Source organism: Protopterus annectens, chromosome 1.part2, assembly GCF_019279795.1.
Source record: "Protopterus annectens isolate FY-2018-M chromosome 1.part2, PAN1.0, whole genome shotgun sequence".
Taxonomy (NCBI): Eukaryota; Metazoa; Chordata; order Ceratodontiformes; family Protopteridae; genus Protopterus; species Protopterus annectens.
Genome location: NC_056727.1, coordinates 609,326,320 through 609,353,433, shown reverse-complemented (window position 1 = coordinate 609,353,433; position 27,114 = coordinate 609,326,320). Strand labels below are relative to the sequence as shown.

The 27,114-nt window shown below is 40.9% G+C and overlaps 1 protein-coding gene across 1 annotated transcript in view; it reads right to left on the bottom strand.

The window, feature by feature from the left end:
- Window positions 1–27,114, bottom strand: part of ZC3H6 (zinc finger CCCH-type containing 6) — a 1,382,498-nt gene that overhangs the window by 1,231,524 nt on the left and 123,860 nt on the right. Inside the window, exon 2 of the mRNA XM_044060181.1 lies at window positions 10,714–10,841. Coding sequence (XP_043916116.1) covers window positions 10,714–10,841 — 128 coding nt within the window. The remainder of the gene's footprint in view (window positions 1–10,713; window positions 10,842–27,114) is intronic.

Below are 27,114 nucleotides of genomic sequence, written 5' to 3'. Positions count from 1 at the left end.
CAGCCCAAACACACCGAATATTTTCGGAACTGACAGCACTAGACCACCCTCCACGGACGTTGATATGGGTGCTCTTCTTCTTTCCCTTTCACAAAGGATGGATTTACTGCACACGCGTATGGACGCTATTGAGAACAGAAACTCTTTTCGAGCTCAGTCAAACAACGCTCTGGATGAGCGTCATGGTGGTAACAACTTGGGTTCTGATACCTTCCCTCCACCAACGCTTTTTAGCAAGAGTTCTATTCCTAACGCTCAACCTAATGCTCTCATTAGAACCATTGGTGAGAGCCCTAATGTTACTGCTCGACCTAACGTTTCAACAACAAATTTGTCTAGGACTAATACTGACGGTTCTCCACACAATTCTAATGCTGACCTGAGGCTCATTGGCGTTCCTACGATTTCTGAATGGAACAACATGGAAGTTTTCACTTTTTCTGGAGCTCCTGGTGTGGAACGACCGACTACGGGTATGCATGATCAGGCTATCACAGTGAATACTATTATTGATAATTTAAAGAAACTTGATACTAAATTATTAAAACTTAAGAAACTGCAATTAGAAGTTTCTTATTTTCAACAGTGCCTTAATGAATGCATTGTTCCTAAAGGCTTGCGAAGTGCATTTGCACCCTCAGGCTTCATTCAAGACCCTGCGTTTTTTTACAGACCTTATGGCTTTGTTTGAGCGACAAGGCTCACAACTGCTTGAATTATTAATTAAACATTATTCTCTCAATATTATCAAAGTCACAGAAGAAATTAATTCCTTGGATGATATAATAAAATTGGATGCTGATTTTCTTAGATATAAATTTGACTATAACCGCATTTTTAACAGTATTGATGGGTTAATGGTCAAACTAAAGCAAAATAAAACAAAAAAACTGGTTAAAAACAGAACAGCTTACCAGCAGCACCAAGCTTATCCTAAATTACAAAAACCAGCTGCACGCGATACCCCCTCTGGGCTGGACAGTTTAGATACATTTGATACCAGTGAGCCCAACCAACCTGATGGTGTCAACGATAATCATGAAGAGGGCATTACTCCTAATAACGAAGGGGTGCGACGGAGCAACAGGATAAAAGGGAATAATGCTAACAAAAACAAGAAAGGAAATAATGGTGATTTCCAAAGGAGTACTAACAATCGTAACAATAATAATAGTAACAACCATTTTTTAGGCCAACTCCCTCCTCGTACTTATCAGACCAGGAACAAGGCTCGCAACAACTGAACCTCTCATTCCCCAATGATGAGAATGGTCTAATAGATATCTCTTGTCATATTCAGAATATCTCCCATGAATTACCCACTATTCATACGAATTCGAAGGGGGACTTTAAAATTTACAACTTTTCAAGTGTATATCTACAGCCCGACCTTATTGAACTATTGTCTCGAGGGAATACTTTTATTCCTAGCGCTCATTTTGACTTAACAAAAACTATCATTGATCTTAAATGTTACGTCAGGAAATTAAATCTTGACCTTTTATACAGTAATAATACCTATGTTGCTAAGTCTTCTTTAAGACTTTCTAGCACTTTCAATCCACCACTGCATGTCGGATTGTGTATCTTTGAGACTGTTTGTGAGGTTGATTTTAGACATATTAGGAATGTGGTTGGTTCTAACTTGGGCTCTTCCCAGTTGAATGTAACTAAGGAACAAAGGAGAGCCTTATCGGACCTTAACTCTTTACCAGTCCGAGTTGTTAAGCCCGATAAGGGTGGGGGGCTTGTCATTTTGGATAATAACATGTACATTGATAAAATGTCAGCAGTATTAGATTCACCAGCTTACTGCTTGTCTTCTCTCAATGAAATGAATTTGGCCTTTAAAAGAATTAGAGGATATTTGAGAGACATGTTCCTTGCTGGGAAAATTGATCTTGATTTGTACAATTTTTTGGACATTTCATTCCCCAAGGTTCCTGTTATGTTTGGAATTCCCAAGATCCATAAGGATCTTGGGAATCCCCCAATGAGAGCCTTGGTAGACGGAAGATTGTCCATGACACATCCTTGTGCCAGGCTTATAGATCATATTTTGACCAAATACATTAAGAATGTTCCAGCTGTTTGTAAAGATTCTTGGTCATTTTTAAGTAACATTAATAACATTACATTTGAGAATTCCAACAATTTCCTTACCATCGATGTAGTGGATCTATATACCTCCATTCCCCATCAGGAGGCTATAGAATGAATAGAGTTAATGTTACTTGACCTTCATGCTTTCCAAAATGAAACTGAGATAGTTACAGAATTATTAGATCTAGTTCTGAGTTCTAATTTTTTCATCTTTAATAACCAACATTACCTTCAAAAACAAGGAGTAGCCATGGGCTCTCCGTGTTGGTGCAAACGTCGCTAATCTCTTTATGGCCTATTGGGAAAGTAAATTCATTCTTTTAAACCCAATATTTAAGAACCAGCTTCGCTTGTACTCACGATATTTAGACGACATCTTTATTCTTTTCCATGGCAACTCATTGGAAGCGGAAACTTTAATATCTTATATGAACCAAACAACTAGCTTCCTAAGATTTACTCATCATTTTTCTACCGAGGTACTTGATTACCTGGATGTCAAAATAATGAAGGACACAGTAGGTCGGAAGTATTTATCTTCAGTCTTTCGTAAACCTACATAATGTAACTCCCTGCTCCACTATACTAGCTCCCACCCCTTCAAACAAAAGCGAGCAATAGTGAAGGGACAACTGGTTAGAGCTGTCCGGATGTGTAATACAACCCAATCTTTTCAACAGGAATGTTTTTTTCTGAAAAACCAATTCCTTAATAGAGGGTACCCAGATACTCTTATTGATGACACTATTTCTGAAATAGAGTTTAAACGTTCCACAGGTTTTTATAAACCTTTATTGGATGAATACAAGAACAACTTAGAAAATATTGAATTGGATACTTGTATTACATCGACTGATTCCATCCAGGAAATTCCTTCTTTTGACTCATCACCAACAAGTATACATAATATAGCCAAGTTCCCTACTAGTTTTATCACTACTTTTAGTAGTGATTCAAGATACATTTGTGAAGTTATTTCTAAAAACTGGCATTTTATTAGTAACGATTTACTCCTTTCTGAAAAGTTAGGGTTATTTCCAAACGTAGTTTTTAGAAAAGGAAAAAATTTAAAAGAGCTGTTACAAACCAAACCTACTGGTTTTCAATTCCATAGATGCAAAGGGTCCTTGATATGTGGAGCTGGTAATTGGTGTAATTTTATAAAAGTAGGTGAATCTTTTTATGTCAGGAAGAGAAGATATTGCATTAATCATAAAATTAATTGCGATACTTGAACCATTGTTTATGTAGCCCTTTGTGAATGCTGTTCAGCATTTTACATTGGCAAGACGGATCGGAAGTTCCGTCAGCATATATATCAGCATATCTACGCTATTAGGAATCATAAATTAGAAAATGCTCTCGCTAAACATATCCACAGTCACCCAAACCATAAGTTTGCATTCATGGGTATAGACCATCTACCTACTAGTATTAGAGGAGGTCCACTGTCACTCATGCTTGAACTACGTGAACTTGAATGGCAAATAAAACTTGACGCTTTTAATAATCCCGGTTTAAATGAGAACTGCAACATTTCTGCAGTTCTTAAAATGAGAAGTCATTCTAGGTAAAAACTTGTTGCTGAAGTTAGGTATTTTTGTACATATTTTAGTACATGTTCTTGCACATTTTTTATACACATCAATATTTTCCTCTTATAAGTATTGATTTTTTATTATATGTATAAATATTGATTGTATTATTATGTATTTTCATTTAATAATGGTATGACTGTTCTCCTTCAAGGCAGCTATTTAAGCATAAAACACGAGACAGTATCTAATTGGTAATTGATTTGCGCTTTTGTTTTATATTTAATAATTTATTAACACTAGGAGATCTTCATGTGAAAGAAACTTTTAGTAATATTTTTAGGTTGTTTGACTGACGTGTATTGACTAAATAGTTTTTTGAGTTTAGCGCTTTACCAGGAAGTGATGTTTCTTGACACACCTCCTTAGGATATTTAAAACTTTTTGCGCGCTTCTATTGTTTTTATGTTTCTGAAGAAGCTGCTGTATCTGGTTAGCAGCGAAAATGCTTTTTATTCTACTAAATAAACCTGCGTTCAAGTTTTCCTCTCGTTGGTGCTTGGCTCCTTAGTGGTTGTTTTACAGCTGATTCCCTGGATTTGTTTCGTTGGTACCTTTTCCAACTCAGAAAAGATGGTCAACTAGTCTCCTCAATATTCCTAGACATGTCCAAAGCATTTGATACCATCTCCTATCAAAAACTTCTCAACAAACTCTCATGTCTTAAATTAAGCTGTTCTGCCCTTGCATGGTTCCACAACTACTTATCTGACTGACAAGCTGTAAAATGGCAACAAGATCTCTCCTCATTGCTACCGGTTACATTAGGTATTCCACAGAGGTCAGTCCTTGGTCCACTCCTGTTTAGCATCTTTACCAATAAGCTGCGCACTGCTACCCACCTAGTCACAATAATACAGTATGCAGATTACTCCACACTTGTCTGCACAGCCCCCTCACTCTCTAAACTCCAAGAAATAACCCAGCTTTCCTTCACAGCAGTAGAATCATGGCTTTCAGATTCACAGTTAATTCTTAATCCCAATAAAACTAAACTAATGATTTTTTCAAACAAAACCTCAGACCTTTTGTCCCCATTTCTAATACACTCATCCAACAATATCAACATACAAGCTGTTTCACACACTAAGCTGCTCAGAGTTACAACTGATAACATGAAATTTGATAAACATTTATCACGAAAAAAAAAAAAAAGTTCATATAAAACTAGATGCTATCTACAGTGCTAAAATATGTCTCACTGATTCCACAAGACAATCTATTGTCAGGACTCACCTACTGTCTCTTCTTTACACCTTTCCTATCTTCACCAAACCGAAGAAAACATACCTTGCAAAACTAGATACTACAATAAGACTGCCAGATTTGCTACCAACTTCCCATCTAGATCTCATCACTGTACTGCCCTATGTCAATTAAACTGACTTGAGGTACCTCACCTCCTTACATTCACCCAACCTTCAATGGCCTATGGCTAGTCTACCAACCTGACAAATGTCCAGTACTCTCTAATCTACAACCTCAATCTAATAAAAGATATCCGAGAGCTTATGATAAACTTCTATTACAAGTCACAAAAACTAATAATTGTTCTGCAGAATCTCTCTACTCCAACCAGATCCGCGGAACTTGGAACTCAACCTCCAAGCACATTCTAACCACTAATCTCTCACAGTTCAAAGCTCTTCTCAAATCTTACCTAACTCTTGCCTCTGCTCTTGTCTAACTCCTGGCTGATTTTCATCCTCTTGCAACACAAACTTCTCATTTACATCTGTGCAATCTCCTTTTTCTTTTTTTTTATACAAACATCTTTATTAAATTATCACATAAGACATAGGCAATCATATTTATATAAATAAAAAAACAAAACTGACACCACTTTAGTTGCAAACATTATACATCACAGTCACCACTGAAACAACTGTAGTTGCAAACATTATGCATCACTTATAATCTATCCAGTTATTGACAGTTAAGCATTATATGGCTCATTCAAATCCTGCCTCTTAAGCCTTTCCTTCTCTGCATATATTGTTCCCACAATTCCCATTTTTTCCTATGCAGTTTGTCCTATCCCTTTTCTAAAGATCTCAATTCTGGCTATTTTTATCTCTGGAACTATATTCACTACTGATAGTAAAGTTGGTCTAGACTTTGATTTCCATTGTCTAGTAATTGCATTTTTGGCAGCCACCATAACTAGACTCAGCAAGTCTTTACTATGTCTAGGCAATTCCAATTCTGTATCACAGCTCAAACAAATCATACTCCCCAGTCAAGACAATCCGCTCCACAGCATCTCTGACAGAGCAGTCTGCAGAGAATCCTGGTCCGCTAGCTCACTACACTCCACAAAAATATGTTCCCAGCCACTTCTTTCTTGCCCATCACACCTCCAACATTTGCCATCCACCTGAGGAAAAATTCTTTGGAGTCTATTTGGGGTACAAAAATATCTATGTAAACACTTCCAGGCAAAGATCCTAAATCTTCTAGACTTTGTTGCATATTTGGGAGATATACATACATCCCCCATTGTCTCTTTGTGAATTGCTTATCCAGTCTCTCTTCCCTATCCTGTCTAAGCTCCTCTAATTGAGTCTTATAATTATCATGTAATATTTTATATGCTGTACTAATTATTCCTTTTTTTATGGCAGGTTCAATTCTAGATTCTATTATAAACTCTACCAGTGCTAGTCTTTCATTTAGGACCCCTCTATTTTTTTCTCTTTGCATATACTCAGATATCAATCCTTGATAGGGAAGGCAATCTCTAACCTGCAGTCCAAGTACATTCTTGGCTTCTTTCCATTCTGTTACCTTTCCCTTTCTAGTTATTTGCTCCCAATATATTAGTTCATTTGCAGGTTTCTCCAATAAATTACAGCCCCCTCTTGACTATTATCTTTATCCCTAACCACAGTCATCCCTATCTGCAGAATCTCTTTTCTCCATTCTCATGTTGGTTTAGTTCTTAGAATACTTTCTGCTATTTTATGAATATAATACTCTGTATGATTTTAATTGTTCTCCTTAATGATATGCATTCAAAATCCCAATCTCTCCTTATTTCTTGAGCTTCCCCCTGTATCATCATCATTCCTTTCTATTTTGAATTATAATTTTCTGTATTATAATTTTCTGTTTGTGCTATGTATAAGAGCCTTAAGTGTGTTGCTCAAAATACCCCCTCAAATTTGATAATCCTAGTCTGCCTTGTTCTACTGGAAGAATCAGCTTATCCCACTTGACCCTTGCTGTCTTCCCCTCCCAGATAAAATCATTTAACTCTTGTTTTAATTGATATCTACAGCTTCTCCTCTGGTTGATAAAAATATGTCTGACGTGTGCACAAGACTAAAGCGACTAAAAACATTTTAATTGCTTGTACCTTACTTAGTATCATATCCATATAACAAAGCTTCCACTTTCGCAATTTTTGTATTATCTTCTGTTTAAGTATCTTCCCGCATAACCTTAGAGTCACAACAGAGTCATTTCTAAGTCATACTTCTAAATACTTCATTTGATCATGTCCCCATAAATATGGATATTGCTGGACCAATTAGTGCGCAGGTACATAATTTACAGCTATTGCCATTGTTTTAGCTTCATTAATTTTGTATCTGGAGAAGATCTGAAACGGTCTTAAAATGTTCCACAACATTGTAATGTCCATTTCTGGTTTTGTCATGTATAAAATAATATCTTCAAATAGAGCCAGCTTTTCCTGACTACCATACCAATTATATCCTTGAATTTCTGAGTACCTCATTTTCTTTGCCAATGGTTCTAAATGTAATGCAAACAACAAAGAGGAAAGCGGACAACCCTGTCTGGTTCCTCTACTCAAGCAGACGTCATCAAAAAGGATGCCACCCACTTTAATTTTCGCCTCCGATCCCTCATATATACTCCTAATTAACCTTATAATTGTATCAGGGAAAGTAAATGCTTCCATTACCCTGCTCATGAAGTCCCAGTCTACCCTGTCAAATGCTTTCTCTGCATCAAAACCCACCAATAACAATGGTATTTTCTTATATTCTGCTTCCCTCTGGATCATCAATGTTCTGTTAACATCTTCAAATGTTTGCCTCCCCTCCACAAAACCACACTGATCCATAGCTACCAATTTTGGTTATCACTTCTGCCATTCTTTTAGCCATTACATACATAAACACTTTATAATCATGGTTTAGTATTGAAATGGGCTTGTATGAAACTGGATCCAATGGTTCTTTACCCTCTTTCGGTATTACCACTACCACTATCTTCCTCCAGGATGCTGGTACTTCTCCTCCTCTTAAAATATCTTCCTCCAGGATGCTGGTACTTCTCCTCCTCTTAAAATACTGTTAAACAAATCCTTCCAGATCTTTATCAGTCCCCCCCCCCCCCAGCTTCCAAACCTCCACAGGAATACCATCTATTCCTGGGGACTTTCATGTAGATTGGTTATAGACAGCCATTTTTATCTCAAATCTTCCTAGCCTGTTAGCAATTGAGCTTCATCTACCTCTAACCTTGGCATATTTAATTCTTCCATAAACATTTCCATTTGTACCTTTTCTTGATTTCCATATTTCTCTGCTTTATACAAACTTTCATAAAATTTTTGAAATATTTATAATACTTCTACAGGGTCTCTTACCTTCCTTGTTATAGGCTCCTTAAGCGTAGTGACAGCCCTTTCCACTTTCTGTTGCCTGAGTCATTGTGCTAAAAGTTATTGTGCTCTAGAATTATCAACTAAAACAGTTGCTTAACAGCAATCTTTCTAAACTCATACATGTTATCGAGGCAATCCCTTATTTTCTGTTAAATATTCTGCAGTTGTTCCTTTTCATGTTCTGAGAGATTCCCCTATTTTGCAATACTTTAACATTTGTCAGTCCCTCTAAATAATTATTGTTAATTCTTAAGCACAACTCCCTTTCCTTTATTTCTATCCTAGTTTTAAACTACACTTTATTTTATCCCACTCCCTAGCTATATTTTCAGAAGAAATTTCAATCTTCTATAGTAGCCCATGAATTAATTCCAAAAATCCTTAAATTCCTCTCTTTTCAGATGATAGGTAGGAAAGTGCCAGTGTCTCATTTTTATTTAATTACCTTGCGTTTTTATTTTAATTATTACTGGCGCATGATCTGAAATAGTTATTGGGTGCTTTTTAAGACCTTCAATTAAACTGCACATGTTCCTGTGAGATATAAATTTTGTCTAGCCTAGCCCAGTGTTTTTGTATCTTGGAGTATAATATGTAAATTTTCTTCCATGCCAAACATATTCATAAGTTCTTCAAACATCTACCCTCCTTTGTTGTATTTTCCCTTCTAGCCCCCCCCCCCCCAGACAGATCTTCATTGTTGCAAACCAAATTCCAGTCTCCACCTATAAGTGATATTCCTCGATGAAAGTTGATTATTTCTCCCAGATTTTTCTTAAGCTCTGTTACAGCAGTTTTAGGTGGAATGTAAATGCAGGCCAGTGTAATCCTCCTCCCTAGCCAGTAGCCCCTTGGTACTATGCATCTTCCATTATCTTTTTTTTCCCTCTTCTATCGCTACTGGAGCTCCTCTTGCAATTAATATAAGCACTCATTTTTTACTTTGCCCCAGATATAAGCCTGAATAACCATCCTGAAAACCTTTGTTTATCAAATTCACATGTTCAGTTCTTTCCAGGTACATCTCCTGTAGCATAGCTATTTGCACTCTACATTTTTTATATAGTTCACTACTCTCTTTTTTTTTTTTACATTTATCTGTAAGACCATCCAGAATGAAAAACATTACAGAAAGCATAATTTTCTTACAATAGTTATTACTACCACCTTTTGTGTATAACTGCATTTTTGTTAAATGTCTAGTTCCAGCTTTTATGTTACATGCATATACTGTTTGGCAGGCTGGTCTTTTATACAGCTGTTTATTGTCATATCCATTTGAGCCTATGCCACATCTTACATAACTTTTTTTTTCTTTTTTTGAAAGCCCTCATACAGAACAAACAACCCCCCCAATGTAATATCTCCTTTTTAATCTCTCTACCAGATGTTACCCTAACTCAACTCACTTATTTCTACCCTCATAGCTATTTTCTTACTTACTCTACATTCTCTCTCTAAGCCACTCACTCTCTTAACATTGTTACCTTGACTCCTAAACACTGAAACAATTACTTTAGACAAGGTCTAATACACAGTATGTATTCATAGGTGTGTACTAGGCTAATGGCCCTGGGGCTTTTACAAGCCTAGCCATAGGATTACTCTGGCATCATGCCACCCGACCTTAGTTCCCTTTGCCTCTGTCGAGTAGAGCCACTGGAGTTATCCCCGGGGTGAATTTTCTATTTCCCATTCACTCATCAAGATTTCTCTTGAAGAGGGTCAGCGAGGTGCTCTGCTTGACATGTATGGAAAGTCTATTCCATAGCATGGGCAGTCTCATATTGTTACATTAACCTAGATAAAGTAAAACAAATATTCATAACCCTAACCAAATCCTGTGTTTATACATTGCTTGAAAATGCCTCAACTGTAATATGTACCATCAACAATATTTCTTGTTCAAATTGTACTTCAATGTTCTTACAACTGCTGTTTGATCTTTATTGAATAACTTATCAATCTGTCTTTCTCTCTTTGTTTTCCTAATTTATTGTTTGCTTTTGTATCTACTGGGGCTTTTCCCCCTCGCCCTCCAAATGAAAAGGGACACCTGCCTAGTCAGACTATCCCGGTAAACAAATAAATAAACAAACAAATATACTCAAATGTAATTTAACAATAATTCTGTGTTAATAACATGGATATATTTTTAGCTGATATGGTATAAACTGGCATATTCCATTTGCCTAAGAGAATATCTTTTATTTGTTTAATTTGATTATTTCTGCATTTTTTTCATGTATACTTGCATTATATGTACATATTCTAATTCATCAACTAACATTATTTCCTTGACTTTATAACCATCATTAACAATATAACCTGTACTTGCCTGTACAGGCAAACAAAGTCTAGATTACATGTCATTACCTCATGTGAAGAATGAGGTCCTTTGCCAGCTGCCCTTCCCCGTCCCCTTCCCCGATCTTTGTATTTTTGCTGTTTCTTCATTGAACCACGTCCTCGGCCAGCACGTCCCTTAGGTGTCTGCTCAGGGCCTACAAAATGAAAAAAATGTTTTGGAACAAGATGCCAATTCTTCCCCTTACATACCAATATATTTAAGAACTCCAATGCATTTTGCATACAATACGCATTTAGCCTTGCTTCAGAAGCTAAGATGCAGTCTGCTTTATGAAAAAAGGGGTATGTTTCATTAGTGCTTTGTTTGTAGTTGCCCTTCAGCATTTTTCTGTGGGGCAGTGCCTCTAAAATATGCCAAGCAAGGGATCCATCAATGGTTTATGCACTGGTAATTATGGGTAAATTGGACAAAATATTCATTAAGTACAGCTGAATGAGGAATCCACCATAAAAGGCAATATATGATGGCCTATCCCTGGTTTTAATCACAATACATAAAAGTTATGTGCCTACTATAATGTTACATCTAAATTCAGCAAGACCGTCCTCATCCACAGTATAACTAATGCCATTAGGGAGCTAGGCATATGAAACCTATCCAGGCTAATAACACCTTACTCCTTATCCACAATGCTCTGAAAAATAGTTTCCTCTTCAGACCTCAGTCATGCCAGGTTAACACAGAGCAAAATATACAAGAATAATAATGACGTATACCTCCAGAATATGTCCACTGGAGGTCAAGGGGAAGGACAGAGGTGATGACGATGGGCCTGCTCATCTAGATCTAATGTTAAGGTAGGTATGCAACTATTAACTGATATGAGCAGGACCATCCTTGTGAACAGTGTTAAGGTAGGTATGCAAATATTACCTGGTATGAGCAGGACCATCCTTGTGAATAGTTGGCTACAATCCCAAGCTTATCTTCTTGAATGGTCACCTTTATGGGAGTACACTTCTAATAACTATGTGCATAGAAGAAGACAAAGATCTAGAGATCAAATATAAATTGTACGCTCCTGTTTAAACATTCCATGAGGCCTCATGTACACACTGCACAAATATCATCTGTTGGTTCATGCAACCTGAACACATCTGTGTCTGTGTAGTAAATAAGACTTGATTTCATTACAAAACAGCACTCCCTTCTTACCTGAGATTACCGTTTAACCATGTATTCAGAACCTGAGGTAAACTGCTGGAATATTTCCATATTTATCAAAAATAATATTACCTCTATTCAAATTTCCTAAGACCCACAAACTGAACTCACTGAACTCCAACTTCGACAAAACAAATTATCAACGTATAACCAGCTGTAAGACACTTTTCATGTTCCCAGATAACCATAAGACATTACTACATGTACTCACTTAACCGAGTATAATTAATAATACTTTTATGATGTGGGATTTATATTATTCATTAATAAACCGAAGCACCTATATATCAAAAGCCAATCACATCCAAAGATTTGGAGATATCATATATAACAATTCCCTACAGCAAATAATAAACCAGACCACTAGGGATGCAAAACACTCTAGGCCTTATCTTTAACAACATAGCAGTTCTATAGCATCTCCATTCCTGGAAAAATCCAACCACAAAGTAATGACGTCACCTTTTAACATCTCAAATACCCCTATATTGAACAATTCTGAAATGAAGGACATCAGACAGGCTAACCCATTCAAATTGTATGATTTAAAAATGTACTCAATTTCACCAGTCCCCATGCAGCCTCAGCTGCTAATTACACAATGGAGTTCTACTCCCTCCTAAAAAATGTGTATAGGTAGATCTGGCACCCCCCACTAGAGACAAACATAATGGGAAATTTAAAAAAAATTGCATTGATAACCCACCAGACAAATAAGCTCTATAACAAAAGAAAAACAATCTTAAGTCCTATAGCAAATCTAAATCTACCCATATTAAAAACTGTACCAAAAAGATTAGCAACTAATTAAAAATGATCATCAACTACAAACTGAAACTAGCATCTAAAACAAAGGATAATTATAAATATTTCTTTAACAATATCAGAAAACTAGGAAATAACAGCCAGATGTTTTCTGAACTAATCCAAAATGAAATCACCCACTTGGACCCTAAAGACATAGCTAAAATACTTGCAGCTACATTTAGTGCCAAATTTACCCAAGAAAGCCAACAAAATTCCCAAAATACGAGTCCCTTGCATTTCCCCATGCTGATTAAGGAATGTGAACTAAATGTGCTCTCAAAAAATTAGAAGTTATGTATGTACCGTAACTTAGCATCTGTGTTGCCCATTTTCATTCTTCCTCACTTTTGGGTTACTGATCAGACTCGGACATATTTCTTAGACTTGGATCCTAATCCTGAGCTCCTCCCTCTATCCACAATGCTCCACCATCTCTGTAGCTTCTTCAAATCAAGTTTGCTGCCTTACTGTCTACTGAAAAAAAAAAAAAAAGAGACATAACAGAAGGAAATCAGAAGCTCAAACCAGGAACACAAAGGTTCCCATAAATCCAATAGTTTCTCAAGAACTAATAGGATGGGGAACAGATGGGAGGGAAGGTGAGGAAGAATGAAAATGGACAACACTGATACCAAGTTATGCTAAGTACATAACTTCCAAATCTGATGTTGTCCTTTTCATTCTTCCTCACTACTGGGTCAGAATCCCCAGCTACGCTACTCTCGGGTGGCCTCAAGGAAGGATATGCCAGAGCACTGTCAAACCAAAAGAAGTTCTACTTCTGGATACAATGTCCAATTTATAATGTGAGGCAAAGGTACGAATCTTTGATCAAGTGGCTGCAGCACATATATCAGCTGAAGCTTTAGAGGAGAAAACTGATAATGCAGCCATAGATCTGGTGGAATGGGCATTAGGAGGACAGGGCAATTTCAATCCATTTTTAGAACAAATGAGCAATATGCAGTCAGTAATCCACTTAGCCAATGTGAAATTGGAAACTTCTTGAACTAGCCGATTAGCTGAGAACAAAACAAATAGCTGGTCAGACTTTCTGCAAGGTTTTGTTCTATGAAGGTAGAAATGTAATTGCCTATGAACAACAAGCAGATGCAAAATATATTTGCCCTTGTTAGAAAAATTAGGAAAGAAAACTGACAATTGCATAGACTGGTTAATATTAGTCTCTGTGGCTACCTCAGGCATACAGGATGGATTGGTATGGAGAGGCACTCTACCTTTGCGAAAAATTATGAAAAGTGTTTTCGATGATGAGGCCTGAAGCTCGTAAACTCTTCTTGCTGAAGTAACAGCTACCAACAAGATGGTTTTCCATGAAAGGAATTTCATGTCACAATCATTAGCTGGTTCAAAAGGTTTCTGAGTTAGTCCTTGAAGAATAATAGTCAGATCCCAAAGTGGAGTAGGATCGTTAATTGGGGGTCTAAGCAGAAATATCCCTTTCGTGTAGGCTTTGCATAATTTAGATACTGTAAGGGAGCTACAAGCATCTCCAGCATGAAAATTTGAAATAGCTGTCAGATGAAGTTTTAAAGTGGAAAAACTAACTCCTTCCTTGAAAACAAAAGAGAAGGTTGGCTGAAACCGGGGCTGAGAAAGGGTTGAAATTCTCTTTGGAAGCCCAAATGGCAAAACTTTTCTATTTGCTTTGATACACTTTTTTAGTAGAAGCTTTCTGAGAAGCTAAAACTATGTCTCAAAAAGGGGAAGCAAGCCTGGACCTTTGCAGAATTACCAGAACTGGAGATACCAAGGAGTCAATTTGAGGGTAAGCACATTGGGGTGCCAACTTCCTAATCAATGAGAGAGGAGGTCCTGTCTGGGCTCCAGAATCCATGGAGAATATTTCAGATGAGATCAGAGAAAGGGGAACCATACCTGATGAGGCCAGTAGGGAGTAATGAGGATCAATGAACTCTTCAGCCATCTGGCTTTCACAAAAACTTTGGGATTGATGGTAGCGGGGGCCAATTTTAAAGGAAACCAGAGGGCTAATCGTGAACTAGAGCATCCCTCGGGGACTCCCCCGACAGGGGAGATCAGAGAGAAGTACTTGCTGCATTTCTTGTTTTGGGGGGGGGGTGCAAAGAGGTCGCAGCAAGGTTGGCCCCTACAGCCGAAAATCAGATTCTCCACTGACTGAGTGACCACTCATGAGGCATCAGAATGGACCTACTGAGTTTGTCTCTGGTAGAACACCGGATTTCCCCGGTATATATGTTGCAACTAGAAAGCAGTCTGAAGATATTGCCAATTTTCAGATCCTCATGGCCTCTCTGCATAACAGGTAAGAACAGGTTCCCCTTTGCTTACTGATATACCAGAGTACAGACATGTCAGTGTGTACTGCAATCGTCCCACAGGGGAGGCTGTCCTGAAAGGCTTGCAACATTAGAAGAACGGCTGTCATCTGTACGACACTGATAGGCAATCTGGTCTCTGAGGAAGACCACGTGCTTTGGCCATCTTTCCCTCAAAATGCCACCCCCCACACACACATACACACACACACCCTAATTGGAAAGCATCCATGGTCACTATAGCCGTAAGGAGGAGAAGGAGCGGTCTGCCCAGGAACACGGTCTGAATTAATTCACCATTGAAGATGATGTCTGCAAACTGGAGTCGACTTGATAGGGACAAATAATTGTTGGTACAGAACAGACCACTGAACAGCCAAAGTCCATTGGAGGACTCACAGAACCTTGCTAAGGGCACTAGGACAATGGCAACAGACACAGAGCTAAGAGCATGAAGTATCAATCTCACCAAGGGAGACAGTAAATTATTTCCTGTAGTTGGTGTCTCAAAGACGCTAAATGATGAGGCGCCAAAGAAGCTATCTGGTGCATTGTATCCAGGACCACAATGATGAATTCCAACCTCTGAAATGGGGAGTGGTTCGATCTGGCAAGGTTTATGGTAATGCCCAGATAGCTGAAGATCTGGAACAAACGGTCCCTGGCCTGAAGTTGTTTATGCCAGGTTAGAGCAGCGAGAAGCCAGTCATCTAAATATGGAAACACCTTGAATCCTTTCAGCCTCAGGTGAGCTACGACTACTGCCATGCATTTGATAAACACCCTGGGAGCTATGGTGAGTTCAAAGGGCAGAGCTCTGAACTGGTAATGGTTGGCTCCCACCTGAACCACAAATGACTTCTGAAGCATTTGTCTATATTGATGTGATGGTATGAGTCCTGAAGGTCTAGTGACCACACCCAATCATCCTTGTGCAATATAGCAGTAGGTTCACAGATTAGTACTAAGTTAACGGCCCTTGTGGGCCATTTTAAACCTAGCCAGAGTCCCCATGTGAGAACTGAACCCTGTACCTTATGTCTGTAAGGTAAACACCTTAACCATTATGCTAGTCTCCCACCAGAATTGACTTCTTTACATGTTAAACACGAAAACTAATAAAACTAATTAAAAAACACAACAGGAAAGCAGAAACACGCTGAACAAAAAACGGCATGGACTATTTTATTTACGTAAGCGCTTTCAGCTAAGCAAATGCCCAGCCTTCATCAGACAAAAATCAGTTAACACAGCTTAATATTTATATAAAACACACTAAATCCATAAGTGGCTAATAAGCCAATCATAATACTGAATTCATAAAAATTATTACAACCTCAGTTCACACCTAATATAAAAGACATTTCATCATCTTGCAAGCCTATATTTAACATATGTTAGCTCACTACACAACTACTAAACTTATTAAATATATGTAATAGATAAAAACCAACGTTATAAAGACAACATATTTAAAAAAGTCAACAATACAAATAACAAATAAAAACCGAATGCCTAAAGGTTTTAACAATAATGTCTAAACTATTTAGAGAGAAGATATCTCACATTCTTAATACTAATAGTTATTACCACAAATAAATAACTAAATAAATAACTAACAACTAACATTTATCTAAGGAGAGCTTTGAGTTTAAGAATACACTTAATGGAGGCAAAATCGTTCAAACCTGGAAGGAGATGTGCACATGTTCTAATCTGCCATAATAATTCTTGCTCTTCTAAATGCAACTGCCAGGGCCCTCCCCTTATGTCATTTTTAATATGATGCACTACACTAAATACAAAGCAGTGGGGTCAGGGAACTCCAAAATATGCCTTGCAAGTGCATTTGTGAGGTCCTTCCTATCTATGGCATACAGGTGTTCATAAATTCTTTTCTTTATTTTTCTCTCAGTTTTGCCTATATAGAAGGAAGGACATTTCTCACATAGAGCCACATAAATCACACCTTTGGTGTCACAATTCTTTACATGTTGATTTAGACTGCTCAGATCTAGGATGGGTCTTAGGACCCCTATTTTCTTTAGTACTAAAAAACAGCGGGAGTAGGTTCTGTATACTCTGTGTGGTTGGGGCCTCTTGGATGACTCCCTTTTGCAGTAATTTTTGAATTTCCTGTACTGCATGCTCCCTCTGACTGGATGGTATATCGGGGAGTTTCTTTTGTTCCACTGGCGGTGGAAGGGAAAAGAGAATGTAATAACCTCCAGATATTATGTTTAGCATCCAGGCATTTGTTGTCAGATTGGTCCAGACGGCTAGGTGCAGAAAACAATGACCCCCGATTGCCTCCAGAGACTAACAGTCGGGCAGTGCTTTAGTAGCACTGATAGGGCTTGTCAGAGAAAGGTTTTCTGAAGCCCTGATTCTGTGGACCCCTCTGTCTCTGGGGTGGCGTCTAATGTTGAAGCTTCCTCCTCTGCCTCTAAAGGAAGAGTCCCCATGTTGATCGTGAAAACAGCCTTGAGATTTTCAAAACCAAGTCTTCTTATCACCTTGCTGATTTCTAGAGAATGTGCACTGAGGGGTAGAAAACTTGATCCCAAAGGCATAAAGTGTCTTTCCTTCCAAATAGCTGTGGGTAAGAGACTCTTTGACAGATGGCCCAAACAAGGAGGAACGACCGAAAGGGCCACTGACAAAGGACACCTTAAAGGGTTCCGCAAAGTCACAAAGCCTTATCCAGGCATACCTTCTGACCACAATACCTGAGCTGGCTGCCCTTGAGGTACCCTCAGCTGAATGGGAGATAAGCCTCATGGAAGAGTTGGACAAAGCAAGAGTAGCCAACTGGGGAGATACTTTCTTGAAGCCCTCGTCTGTCATGGTCTCTGCAAGAGAGTTGGACAGCTCCTTGACCAAATCTCTCTGCAAACAAGTGAAATGTGCTAAATAATTTAACAATCTCAACACAAATGTAGCTGAGACATAAATGCACTTACCAAACATGTCCATCGTTTGAGACTCAATGTTCGGTGGATGGACAGAGAAGCTCTATTCGGCTAGCTCCTTCTTGGTGGCTGCTGCTTCAGTGATGGCATCAACAGGGATACCCCTTAGACCAATGAAGTCCATCTTTGGAGGGGAACCATAAACCTATCTGGGCATTTGGGGATTGGTTCAACAGTGTCTGGCTCCTCCCAAGCCCGGCCTGGGGCTAAATCAATAATGTTGTCTACTGGGGGGAGGGGGTTCACCCAAGATGTAGATAGGCCCACTCCGAAAGCATCCAAGAACACAGACGATTCAGAGTCCAGCCACCGATCTGCCGAAGGATCTCCAAGATGTCTCCAAAGGAGATATCATCAGGTGGTGATCATTGGGATCGTTCTCCCTCATCAAAGTCAGTGTCTTCTGTGAGCGACTCCAGTGAGGAGTCAATGTGTCTCCTTTTGCACATTTTCTACCAAGGAAACTCCTCTGTGGGGTGCTCATGGGAGGTATGAGAAGAAAGGGGGGATTCCTCGGGGGGGGGGAGACTTAGAGGCTCCTTGAGGCAGGCTGACTCTGAACAGGGATGATGGGCCCAGTACCCAGATCCAGAGAAGTATGATGGGGAGGACTGGAGGCAAAAGAGTTTGGATCTCTATGAGCAGGGAAAGCCTTTTCCACAATCTGGAAATCCAACGGACCAGGAGAAACTCCCTCATTCTCCCTCAAAGCCAAGAAAGTCGAAGAAGCATGGACGGGAATTACTCTTGATCAGTGGTCCCCAGACAGAACTGGACTCGAGCTTTCAAGAGCCAAAGCACAGAGAGGAAGGGATGGGTCTGAAAAAACAGGAACCAAACACCTCCCCCCAAATCTGATGCTGACCTCCAAGATCCGAGAGACAGTCTGATCTGAAGATCTTGAAGAAGAGCTAGGCAGGGTAGCCGTCATTGTTGAGGAGGGAAGCTTCCTCGGATCTGGAGCCATCTCTCTTGGGTACCTAGGATCCTGGGACTCCAAAGTTGCTCGTTGGATCGGCGAAGGAGACTGGATGAAAGCAGCAGGGACATTCACTGATCTGATGGAGCTGATAATACCCTCACACAGATCTGAGTTTTGAGAAACCTCCACGCCATCCTGTCCATATCAACATCCAATAGACTCCTGAAGGACCTAGAGGAAGCAACGGAAGTAGGTCAGGAGTGTTTGGCTGAGGGTCTGGAGCAGTTTCGAGAGCAATGTCAGGAAAACTGTCCTGATGGCAAACTCTGGGGTTCAGGTCCTAACGCTCGGATCCGAGGTCTTTGGATCTGAGGGACAGAAAGTTGGCCTAGGAGAGGCAGTCTCAAGAGAGGTCCCTATAAGATCCGAAGAGCCCTTTGGATCCAAAGGAGCAGACGTAGGCACTGGACCTGTTAAGTTTGAATATGAGGTCTCAGCAGTCTTCGCAGGAGGCCTCGAAGAGGCTCTGGAAGTCTTATGGGAGCGTTTCCTCAGCTCTGAAAACCCAGGAAGGCTAGCTGAAAGGGTCTGAGCCCCTGATGATGAGGATGAAGAAGGCAACAAACCTTTTAGGATAAGTTTGTTCCTGCAGTCAGCAATAGCTCAGGGGTGGAATCCCTCACAAATATTAGTCTGGCCACAGGTGATCGGTACCTAAACAACACACACATTTGTTATGTGCGTTGGAATGGGGGATCTTATGCCCACATTCCAAGCAGCGTTTAAAACCTGTAGGCTTATCTGACATTCCAGAAGAGAAAAAGTTTTTAATTATGCCTGTAAAGAATAAAATCTTATCATAACCATAGATGTCCTCCTCTTCCATGTTGCAGTATTCTCATTGTCGGATTTCCTGCCCTCAGGCAACTCGTACGTCGGCTCCTATACAAAAGCTTCAACTTGGCTGTTGCAGCATGAGTGGGACGTCAGACGTAAGGCCATAAACCAAGGGCCTTAAATGTGACGTCCGCACTCACAATCCTCAGAACTTGAAGGCCAGCAGGTAGAGAAGGCCCAGCAGGAGGAATGTCAGTGAGGACAGGTGTGTGGCCTTAGCGTCACTTAGTAGCTTAATTAGATTCAGGACTTAGTTGGGAATAAAGGAGAAAGTTATAGGGGGTAATGGTGGGTGGGAAGGAATACTGCAACATGGAAGAGAAGAACATCTATGGTTATGATAAGATTTTACACAACTATTCTATGTCCTTCTCTTCCTATGTTGCAGTATTTTAGTTGTGGGAGAGTACCACAGCTTAGATGCATGAAAGGGAGGTGGATGCTGAAGAGGATTCTACAAAGCCCTGTAGTACGGCCCTGGCAAATCCTGCCCTTGCTCTGGAAACTTGGTCTAGTTTCTAATGTTTGGTGAAAGTGTGGATAGTGGAACAAGTGGCTGCTTCCATGATGAATGCCGTGTCCAGACTTTTCATGAAGGCCTTGGAGGTGGCCACTGCCCTAGTGGAATGGGCCTTTACTCCCACTGGAGGTTTTTTTTTCCATGGTGAAAGTAACAGAGACAAATAGTTTTCCTGATCCAGCAAGTGACGGTTTGTTTGGAGACTGCCTTGCCAGGAATCTGGGGTGAAAGGAGACCAAGACCTGCTTAGATTTCCTAATGGTTCTGGTTTTGTCCAGGTAGAATCAAAGTTGCCTGTGCACATCCAAGGAGTGCAGTATCCTCTCCCCTTCATTAGTGTGTGAGGGGAAGGACGTGGGTAAGTGGATAGATTGGTTTAGAGACAAGTCATTGACTACCTTGGGCATAAAGGAGGGATTGGTTCGCAGGGTGACTCTGTCTTTGTGGAAGGTGTTGTAGGGAGGGCAGGCCATTAAGGCCTGCAACTCTGAGACCCTTCTGGCTGAAGTGATAGCCACCAGCAGGACGATTTTCTAAGTGCACATCTGTAAGGAAGAAGACCCAGCTGATTCGAAAGGGTGCTGTGTTAGTTTTTCCAGGATGTAATTGAGGTCCTAGGACAGAGGGAGAGGTTTCTTTGGTGGACTCGTGTAAGAACCCTTTAAGGAAGAGCTTTACGTCGAGCCTGGCTAGCAAGGGAGGATCCAGGGGCAAGCAGGCTGATATAGCGGAAAGGTATACTTTCACTGAAGAGTATGAAAGTCCACTTTTAATCAGTTAACACACAAGTGGACAAGGGGGCATCTGCTGAACAAGGCTCCCTTCCCTTGTCCAGATACCACTTAGCAAATCTTTCCCACTTAGCTAGGTAAGATTTTCTGGTGGTAGGTTTCCTTGCCTCCCTCAGGACTGAAATCACGTCCTCTGAGTAGTGGTGTCTGAAGACGATCAAAAGTTTATCACCCACAGAATCAGGGATAACATCTGCAAGTGTGGATGAAGGAGAGTTCCTTTGTCTTGTGTCAGTAGGTCCACCTTGTAGGGTAACTTATACTGATTGCCCTTGGCTAGATTGAGAAGTAGGGGGAGCCAGTGCTGCCTTGGCCAGTAGGGTATCATTAACAAGATTTTTGGTTTGTCCTCTATTTTCAGGAGGACTTTTTGGATCATTGGAAAGGGGAGGAAAGCATAAAGAAACTTCCTCTCCCAAGAGTTGCTGAAAGCGTCCATTCTCCATGCTAGAGTGGAGTGTGTCTTTGAGCAGAAGGTCTGCAGCTGCCTGTTCTGGGGGGAGGCAAACAGGTCTATTTGTGGAGTACCCCACAGGTGGACTATGTCAAGGAAGACTCCCCCTGTCCAGCATCCATTTTTGCTGTGGTGAGGAGATCCTGCTTAGGAGGCCTGCTTGCTTGTTGTCCTGCGAGGGGATGTAGGTCGCCTGCAGGACCAGGTTGTGGCGAGAGGCTAGGTCCCATATCAGCAGGGTCAGCCTGCACAGCTGGTAGGCCTTTGTTTCTGCCTGTTTGTTGAGATACCACATAAACGTGGTGTTGTCGATCACTATCCGGAGCACCCGTGGGACCAGAAGGGAAATAAAGGTCTTTAAGGCTAGGAAGACAGCTGTCATTTCCATGATATTGATGTGCTTGCCTTGCTCTGTAGAGAAGGGTGCCAGTTTTCCTGGACCCTATAAGATGCCAGAGTTGCACCACAACCTGAACCTGAGGCATCTGTATGCATTGTTTGGGTTGGGGTGGGTGGTGCAGTGGAAGTCACGAGTTTAGACGGACTTGCTTGATACACCAGCTGATTTCTTTCTTCAGACAGGGAAGGAGGGGAATATCCTGTTCTAAGTGATATAGGTATTGGGACCAAATGCTTTTGAGATACCACTGTAGCTTGCACATATGCATTCTGGCCAGTGGTAGCATGGGGATGGTTGTTGCCATTAAGCCCAGGAGACACAGGAATTGTCTTGCCATCACCTTCTGGGAATGGAGGGTTTCCTGGAAGTGGGAAGCCAGGGTTAGAACCTTGTCCTGTGGGAGAAAGGCCTTCATTTTGTCCGTCCTGATTCTGCAGCCTAGGAAAATCTTGTCCTGGCCTGGGTTCAAGGAGGACTTTGGGAGGTTGATGGTAAACCCTAGATTTTGCAGACGGGACATGGTGAAGTGCAGATGCCTTAAGATGGCATCTTTGGACTCTGCCGGTATTAAGATGTCATCCAGATAAGGGTAAATCTGGATTCCCTGCGTTCTGCAGAAGGCAATGGCTGGCAATGGCACTTTGTAAAGTCTTGAGTGGCAGTGGATAAACCAAAGGGCAAGGCAGTAAATTGAAAATGAGAAGATAGCCCAGAGAAATGTAGAAATTGTCTGTGGGAAGTCCTGATGGGTATGTGAAGGTAGGCTTCTTTTAGGTCCAGGGTGGCCATGAAGGCCTTGGCTGGAATAAGAGGCATCAGAGTGAGTAACGACAGCATCTTGAAGGAGGGTACTTGAAGGTGCAGGTTTAGAAAGGAGAGATCTAAAATTGGTCTCCAGGCCATCTTTTTTTGGGGACCAGGAAGAGATGAGAGTAGAATCCCTTTCCTTCATGTCCTGAGGGGACAGGGTCTATGATGCCTAGCTTTAGAAGTTCTGACAAGACTTGTGGTAGGAGACGAATTTGTTTTTTGGGGGGAAAAGGAATACTCCTCCTGGGTGTTTTTTTCTTTCCAGGATAGGAAGTACCCTTTTTGGATAAATAAGGCCCATTGGTCTGTGGTGATGGTTTGCCAGAAGGGGAGACAATGCGGAAAGCGTGCAGGGAGTGATAGGTGGGCCAGGCAGTCACGCACTATTGGGGCACCTCTTCTATCCAGAAAGGGATTTCTGGGTTGAGGAGGTGGTGCATTTGGTCTGGATGAAGTAGGTCTTCTTGTCCCTCTTCTAGATCTGGAAGAGGAGGCAGCTGCCTGAGGAGGGTTGTGTCTTACAAAAGTGGTTTCAGCAGGGTCGTTCCTGTAATATTTGGGAATGGGGGACACCAGCAGATGCTTGGTGTCCTGTAATTCTTTAATTTTTCCCGCATAGTCTTGAAGAGATCTGCAGATTGTTTTCCAAAGAGGAAGTTGTGACCCAGGGGGGCGTCCAAGATTCTGGACTTGAAGTCTCCAGGTAGATTCTGGAGTCTTAGCCAGGAGTATCTCCTGAGGACAGAAGCAGATGCTGCAGAGTGGGCAGATGCTTCTGCAGCATCGTAGCTGCATCTGATTAAGTGCCTGGCTACCTGCTGAGCCAAGGACAGTTTGGAGGCCATGTCATCCTTAATGGGACTGTCAGGCATAGAAGCCAGCATGGAGGAGGCTTGAGATACTAAGTCTAGAGCATATTTAGTCATGTGGGTCTGATAATTTATGGCTCTGAATGCCAAAGTGGAGGAGGTGTATACTTTCTTGCCCATCCTATTCAAGTATTTACTATCTTTATCAGTGGGTAGGAGGAAGGCAGCAGTTTAGACCATGTATCAGCAGCAGTGGCAATAACAGCTGGGTCTGCCAAGGGAGGTTTACCTAGGAATTTTTGCTCCTCTGGCACTTTATAAAAGCTGGGGCCAAATTAAAGGCATCCAAGTAAGCAGGAAGTACTGGAGAAACCGCTGAGGGGGAGGGGGGGTTCCATTTGAAGTAGCTCAAAGTACCTCTTTTGGGTGTCAGTCATTTGAGAAGTATCCCATCTGAAGTAATCTTTCATTTTGGTGATGGTCTCACCAAAGTTAATATCCTCAGGGGGAGAATCCCGTTCGACAGATTCTTCATCAGGAGAATAATACTCCTGGGGAGAAGCAATTGGAGAAGTATATGAAATAGAGTCCTCTGAGGATGAAAAGGAAGACTCATGCTTTTCCTGCCTAATTTGAGAGGTCATGGGTAGAAGGGAAGAGGCAGAAGCAGATCTAGGGATCAAAAAAGGCAGAGTAGAGGGGGCTGAGGCTGAAGGCCTAAGGGCCATGAAGGCCTGCATTAGTGAGGAAGTGAAAGTCTGCCAATCTGGTATGGCTTCTGAAGAAGAGGAGGTATGCTTGTTTTTTAGTTTCTTTTTGGTTGGGGAGGGGAGGTGGGCACTGGCCTGGCATCAGACTTTGAAGACAACATTTCTGAAGGCTAGATCCCGGTTGGAAGGTACCACAGTAACTAGTTCCCCCTCAACATCGATGGTAGCCGGTGTCTGGGCAAGCTCCGAGGACGTGCCTGTCATCGGCTGTGCAGCGGCTTTCCTCATGGTTCGTCGTTGAAGTCGACTAAACCACCGAGCGCTCAACTCCTAGATCGGCAGTTGGTGGGGCATCGGGAAGCGGAGCTGCAGGCAAGGAAGGCCTAGGAATCTTAGCCTTCTTTCACGGAGATTCATGTTCGGCCCCGATACGGGATCCATTCTAAGAGCTAACCATTTTAGGTGCTGGTTTTCTAGATAAAGGTTTAAAGCGGTCAGACAGCTGTGCAGGGTCTTCGGCACAAATTATTGACAAATTGAGCAGGAGGAATGGTCGTTTCCCCATCCTAAGCAAAAACACACCTATCATGGGTGTCTTTATGGGGTATCTGGCACCCGCACTGGCACTTTCATTTTTTACCTGACATCAGCTAAAGGCTACAACAACCAAGCTTAAGCAATAACAATTAGCAAAACAAGAAAAATAGAAACCCAACGGGTTACTTAGCTTTACTGATGAAACATCTGTGAAGGAGTGATCGTACGATGCGGCCAAAAAGTTCTGAGGATTGTGCGTGTGGATGCCACATTTAAGGCCCTTGGCTTATGGCCTTACGTCTGATGTCCCACGCACACTGCAACAGCCAAGCTGAAGCTTTTGTATAGGAACCGACGTACAAGTCTCCTGAGGGCAGGAAATCCCACAACTAGAATACTACAACATAGGAAGAGAAGGACATCTATAGACACAAAACTAACAGCATGGTAATACCACACTACAAAAAACATAGAAAATACACTATTAACTTCTGATAAATTACAACAGAATAACTTTTTTTTTTCAAGTGAGTCTAAAAGGAATAAAAAAGAAAGCAGAAGGCAGAAGTGTCAATCGTGTGGAGGTAAAAGCAGGAAGGAAGGGCAAACACACAGACTAGTCCCCAACGTCTGCAAAACCTGAAAGGGAGGGGAGGGCAGGGGAGGAGGCTATATAAAACAATACAGGAAATAAAGATAAGACAAATAAGTATAACAACACAAAAAAAGCACTAGACTTATCATCCAATTTGAGACCAGGAATCCACGTTGTACCAGCTAGGCAGCAAACAAGATCTGAGGAAGCTATAGAGATGGTGGAGCATTATGGGTAGAGGAAGGAGCATGACACTAGGATCCAAGTCTAAGAAATGTGGTTGAGCCAGATCCAGTGGTCAGATCCGTAACCCAATAGCGAGGAAGAATGAAAAGAACAACATCAGATCTAAAAATTCCCTTTCAAGGATCCAAACAATTTACCAGGATGTCTAATAAACAGCACAGCACAGCTTGTTAAACTTACCAGAACAAATTATGTCTGAATGATCACTGCTGCAACAGCCACAGCTACAAGGGTTATAGCCTGCCAAGGGTATAACAGCTGACCAGCTTATAAAGCTTCAAGGCACCTTCCACTCATCCAAACTGCTGAGCTGACCAAAGGACATGTACGGATGCAAAGCCATTCAGAGCTTTCCTGCTAGCAGAGTGAGGGTGGCTAAGACCTGAAATAATGCTTGGAACAACAAAAAATAAATATCCACATCCTGGCATAAAAACACACCAAAAACAAATGGGATGGAGGGAGAAACTGTGATCAACTGAACATATACTGTTACAGTAAGTTTAACTGACACCACTGTACTGTGTTCATCACATCGATCACTGCTGCAGTAGCCTTACCTATATGGGCAGATTACTGTTAGCTAACTACATTTGGAAGGAGGAAGGAGAATAGTCCAGAAGTTCCTGGAGAATGATCCCAGAAAAGCTTAATCCTAGAGAAAGAATCAAGCTTGTAGTCCTTTGTAAAAGTATGTAAAGAGGACTAAGTGGAAGCTTCTAGAATTCAAACCATTCCAATGAAGCCATGAGATCCTGTAGAGGCACTAGAAATATTACAGAAATTTTATGAAAATCTATATAAAACAGAGAAATATGGAAAAGAATAAAATGTACCAATGGAAATGTTTATGGAAGAATTAAATATGCCAAGGTTAGAGGTAGATGAGGCTCAATTCTAACAGAATAGGAAATGAGATGAAAAATAATGATGTATAACCAATCCACAAAGTCCCCAGGAATAGATGGTATTCCTGTGGAAGTTTGGAAGTTAGGAGGGGAAAAAATGATAAAGATCTGGAAGGCTTTGCTTAACAGTATTTTAAGAGGAAGAGACTCACCAACATCCTGGAACAAAGTGATGGTGGCTGTAATGCCAAAAGAGGATAAAGACCCATCAATCAGATCCAGCTTCCTACAGGCCCATTTCAACCCTAAACCACGATTATAAAGTGTTTATGTCTATAACGGCTAAAAGAATGGCAGAGGTGATGCTAAAACTGATAGATATGGATTAATGTGGTTTTGTAGAGGGGATGCAAGCATTTGACATTAGCAGAACACTGATGATCCAGAGGGAAGCAGAATGTAAGAAAACACCACTGTTGCTGCTGTATCTTGATGCAGAGAAAGCTAGGAGTTTATGAGCAGGGCAATGGAAGCATTTGGATTCCCTGATAAAATTATAAGGTTGATTAGGAGGATATATGAGGGATCGGAGGTGAATATTAA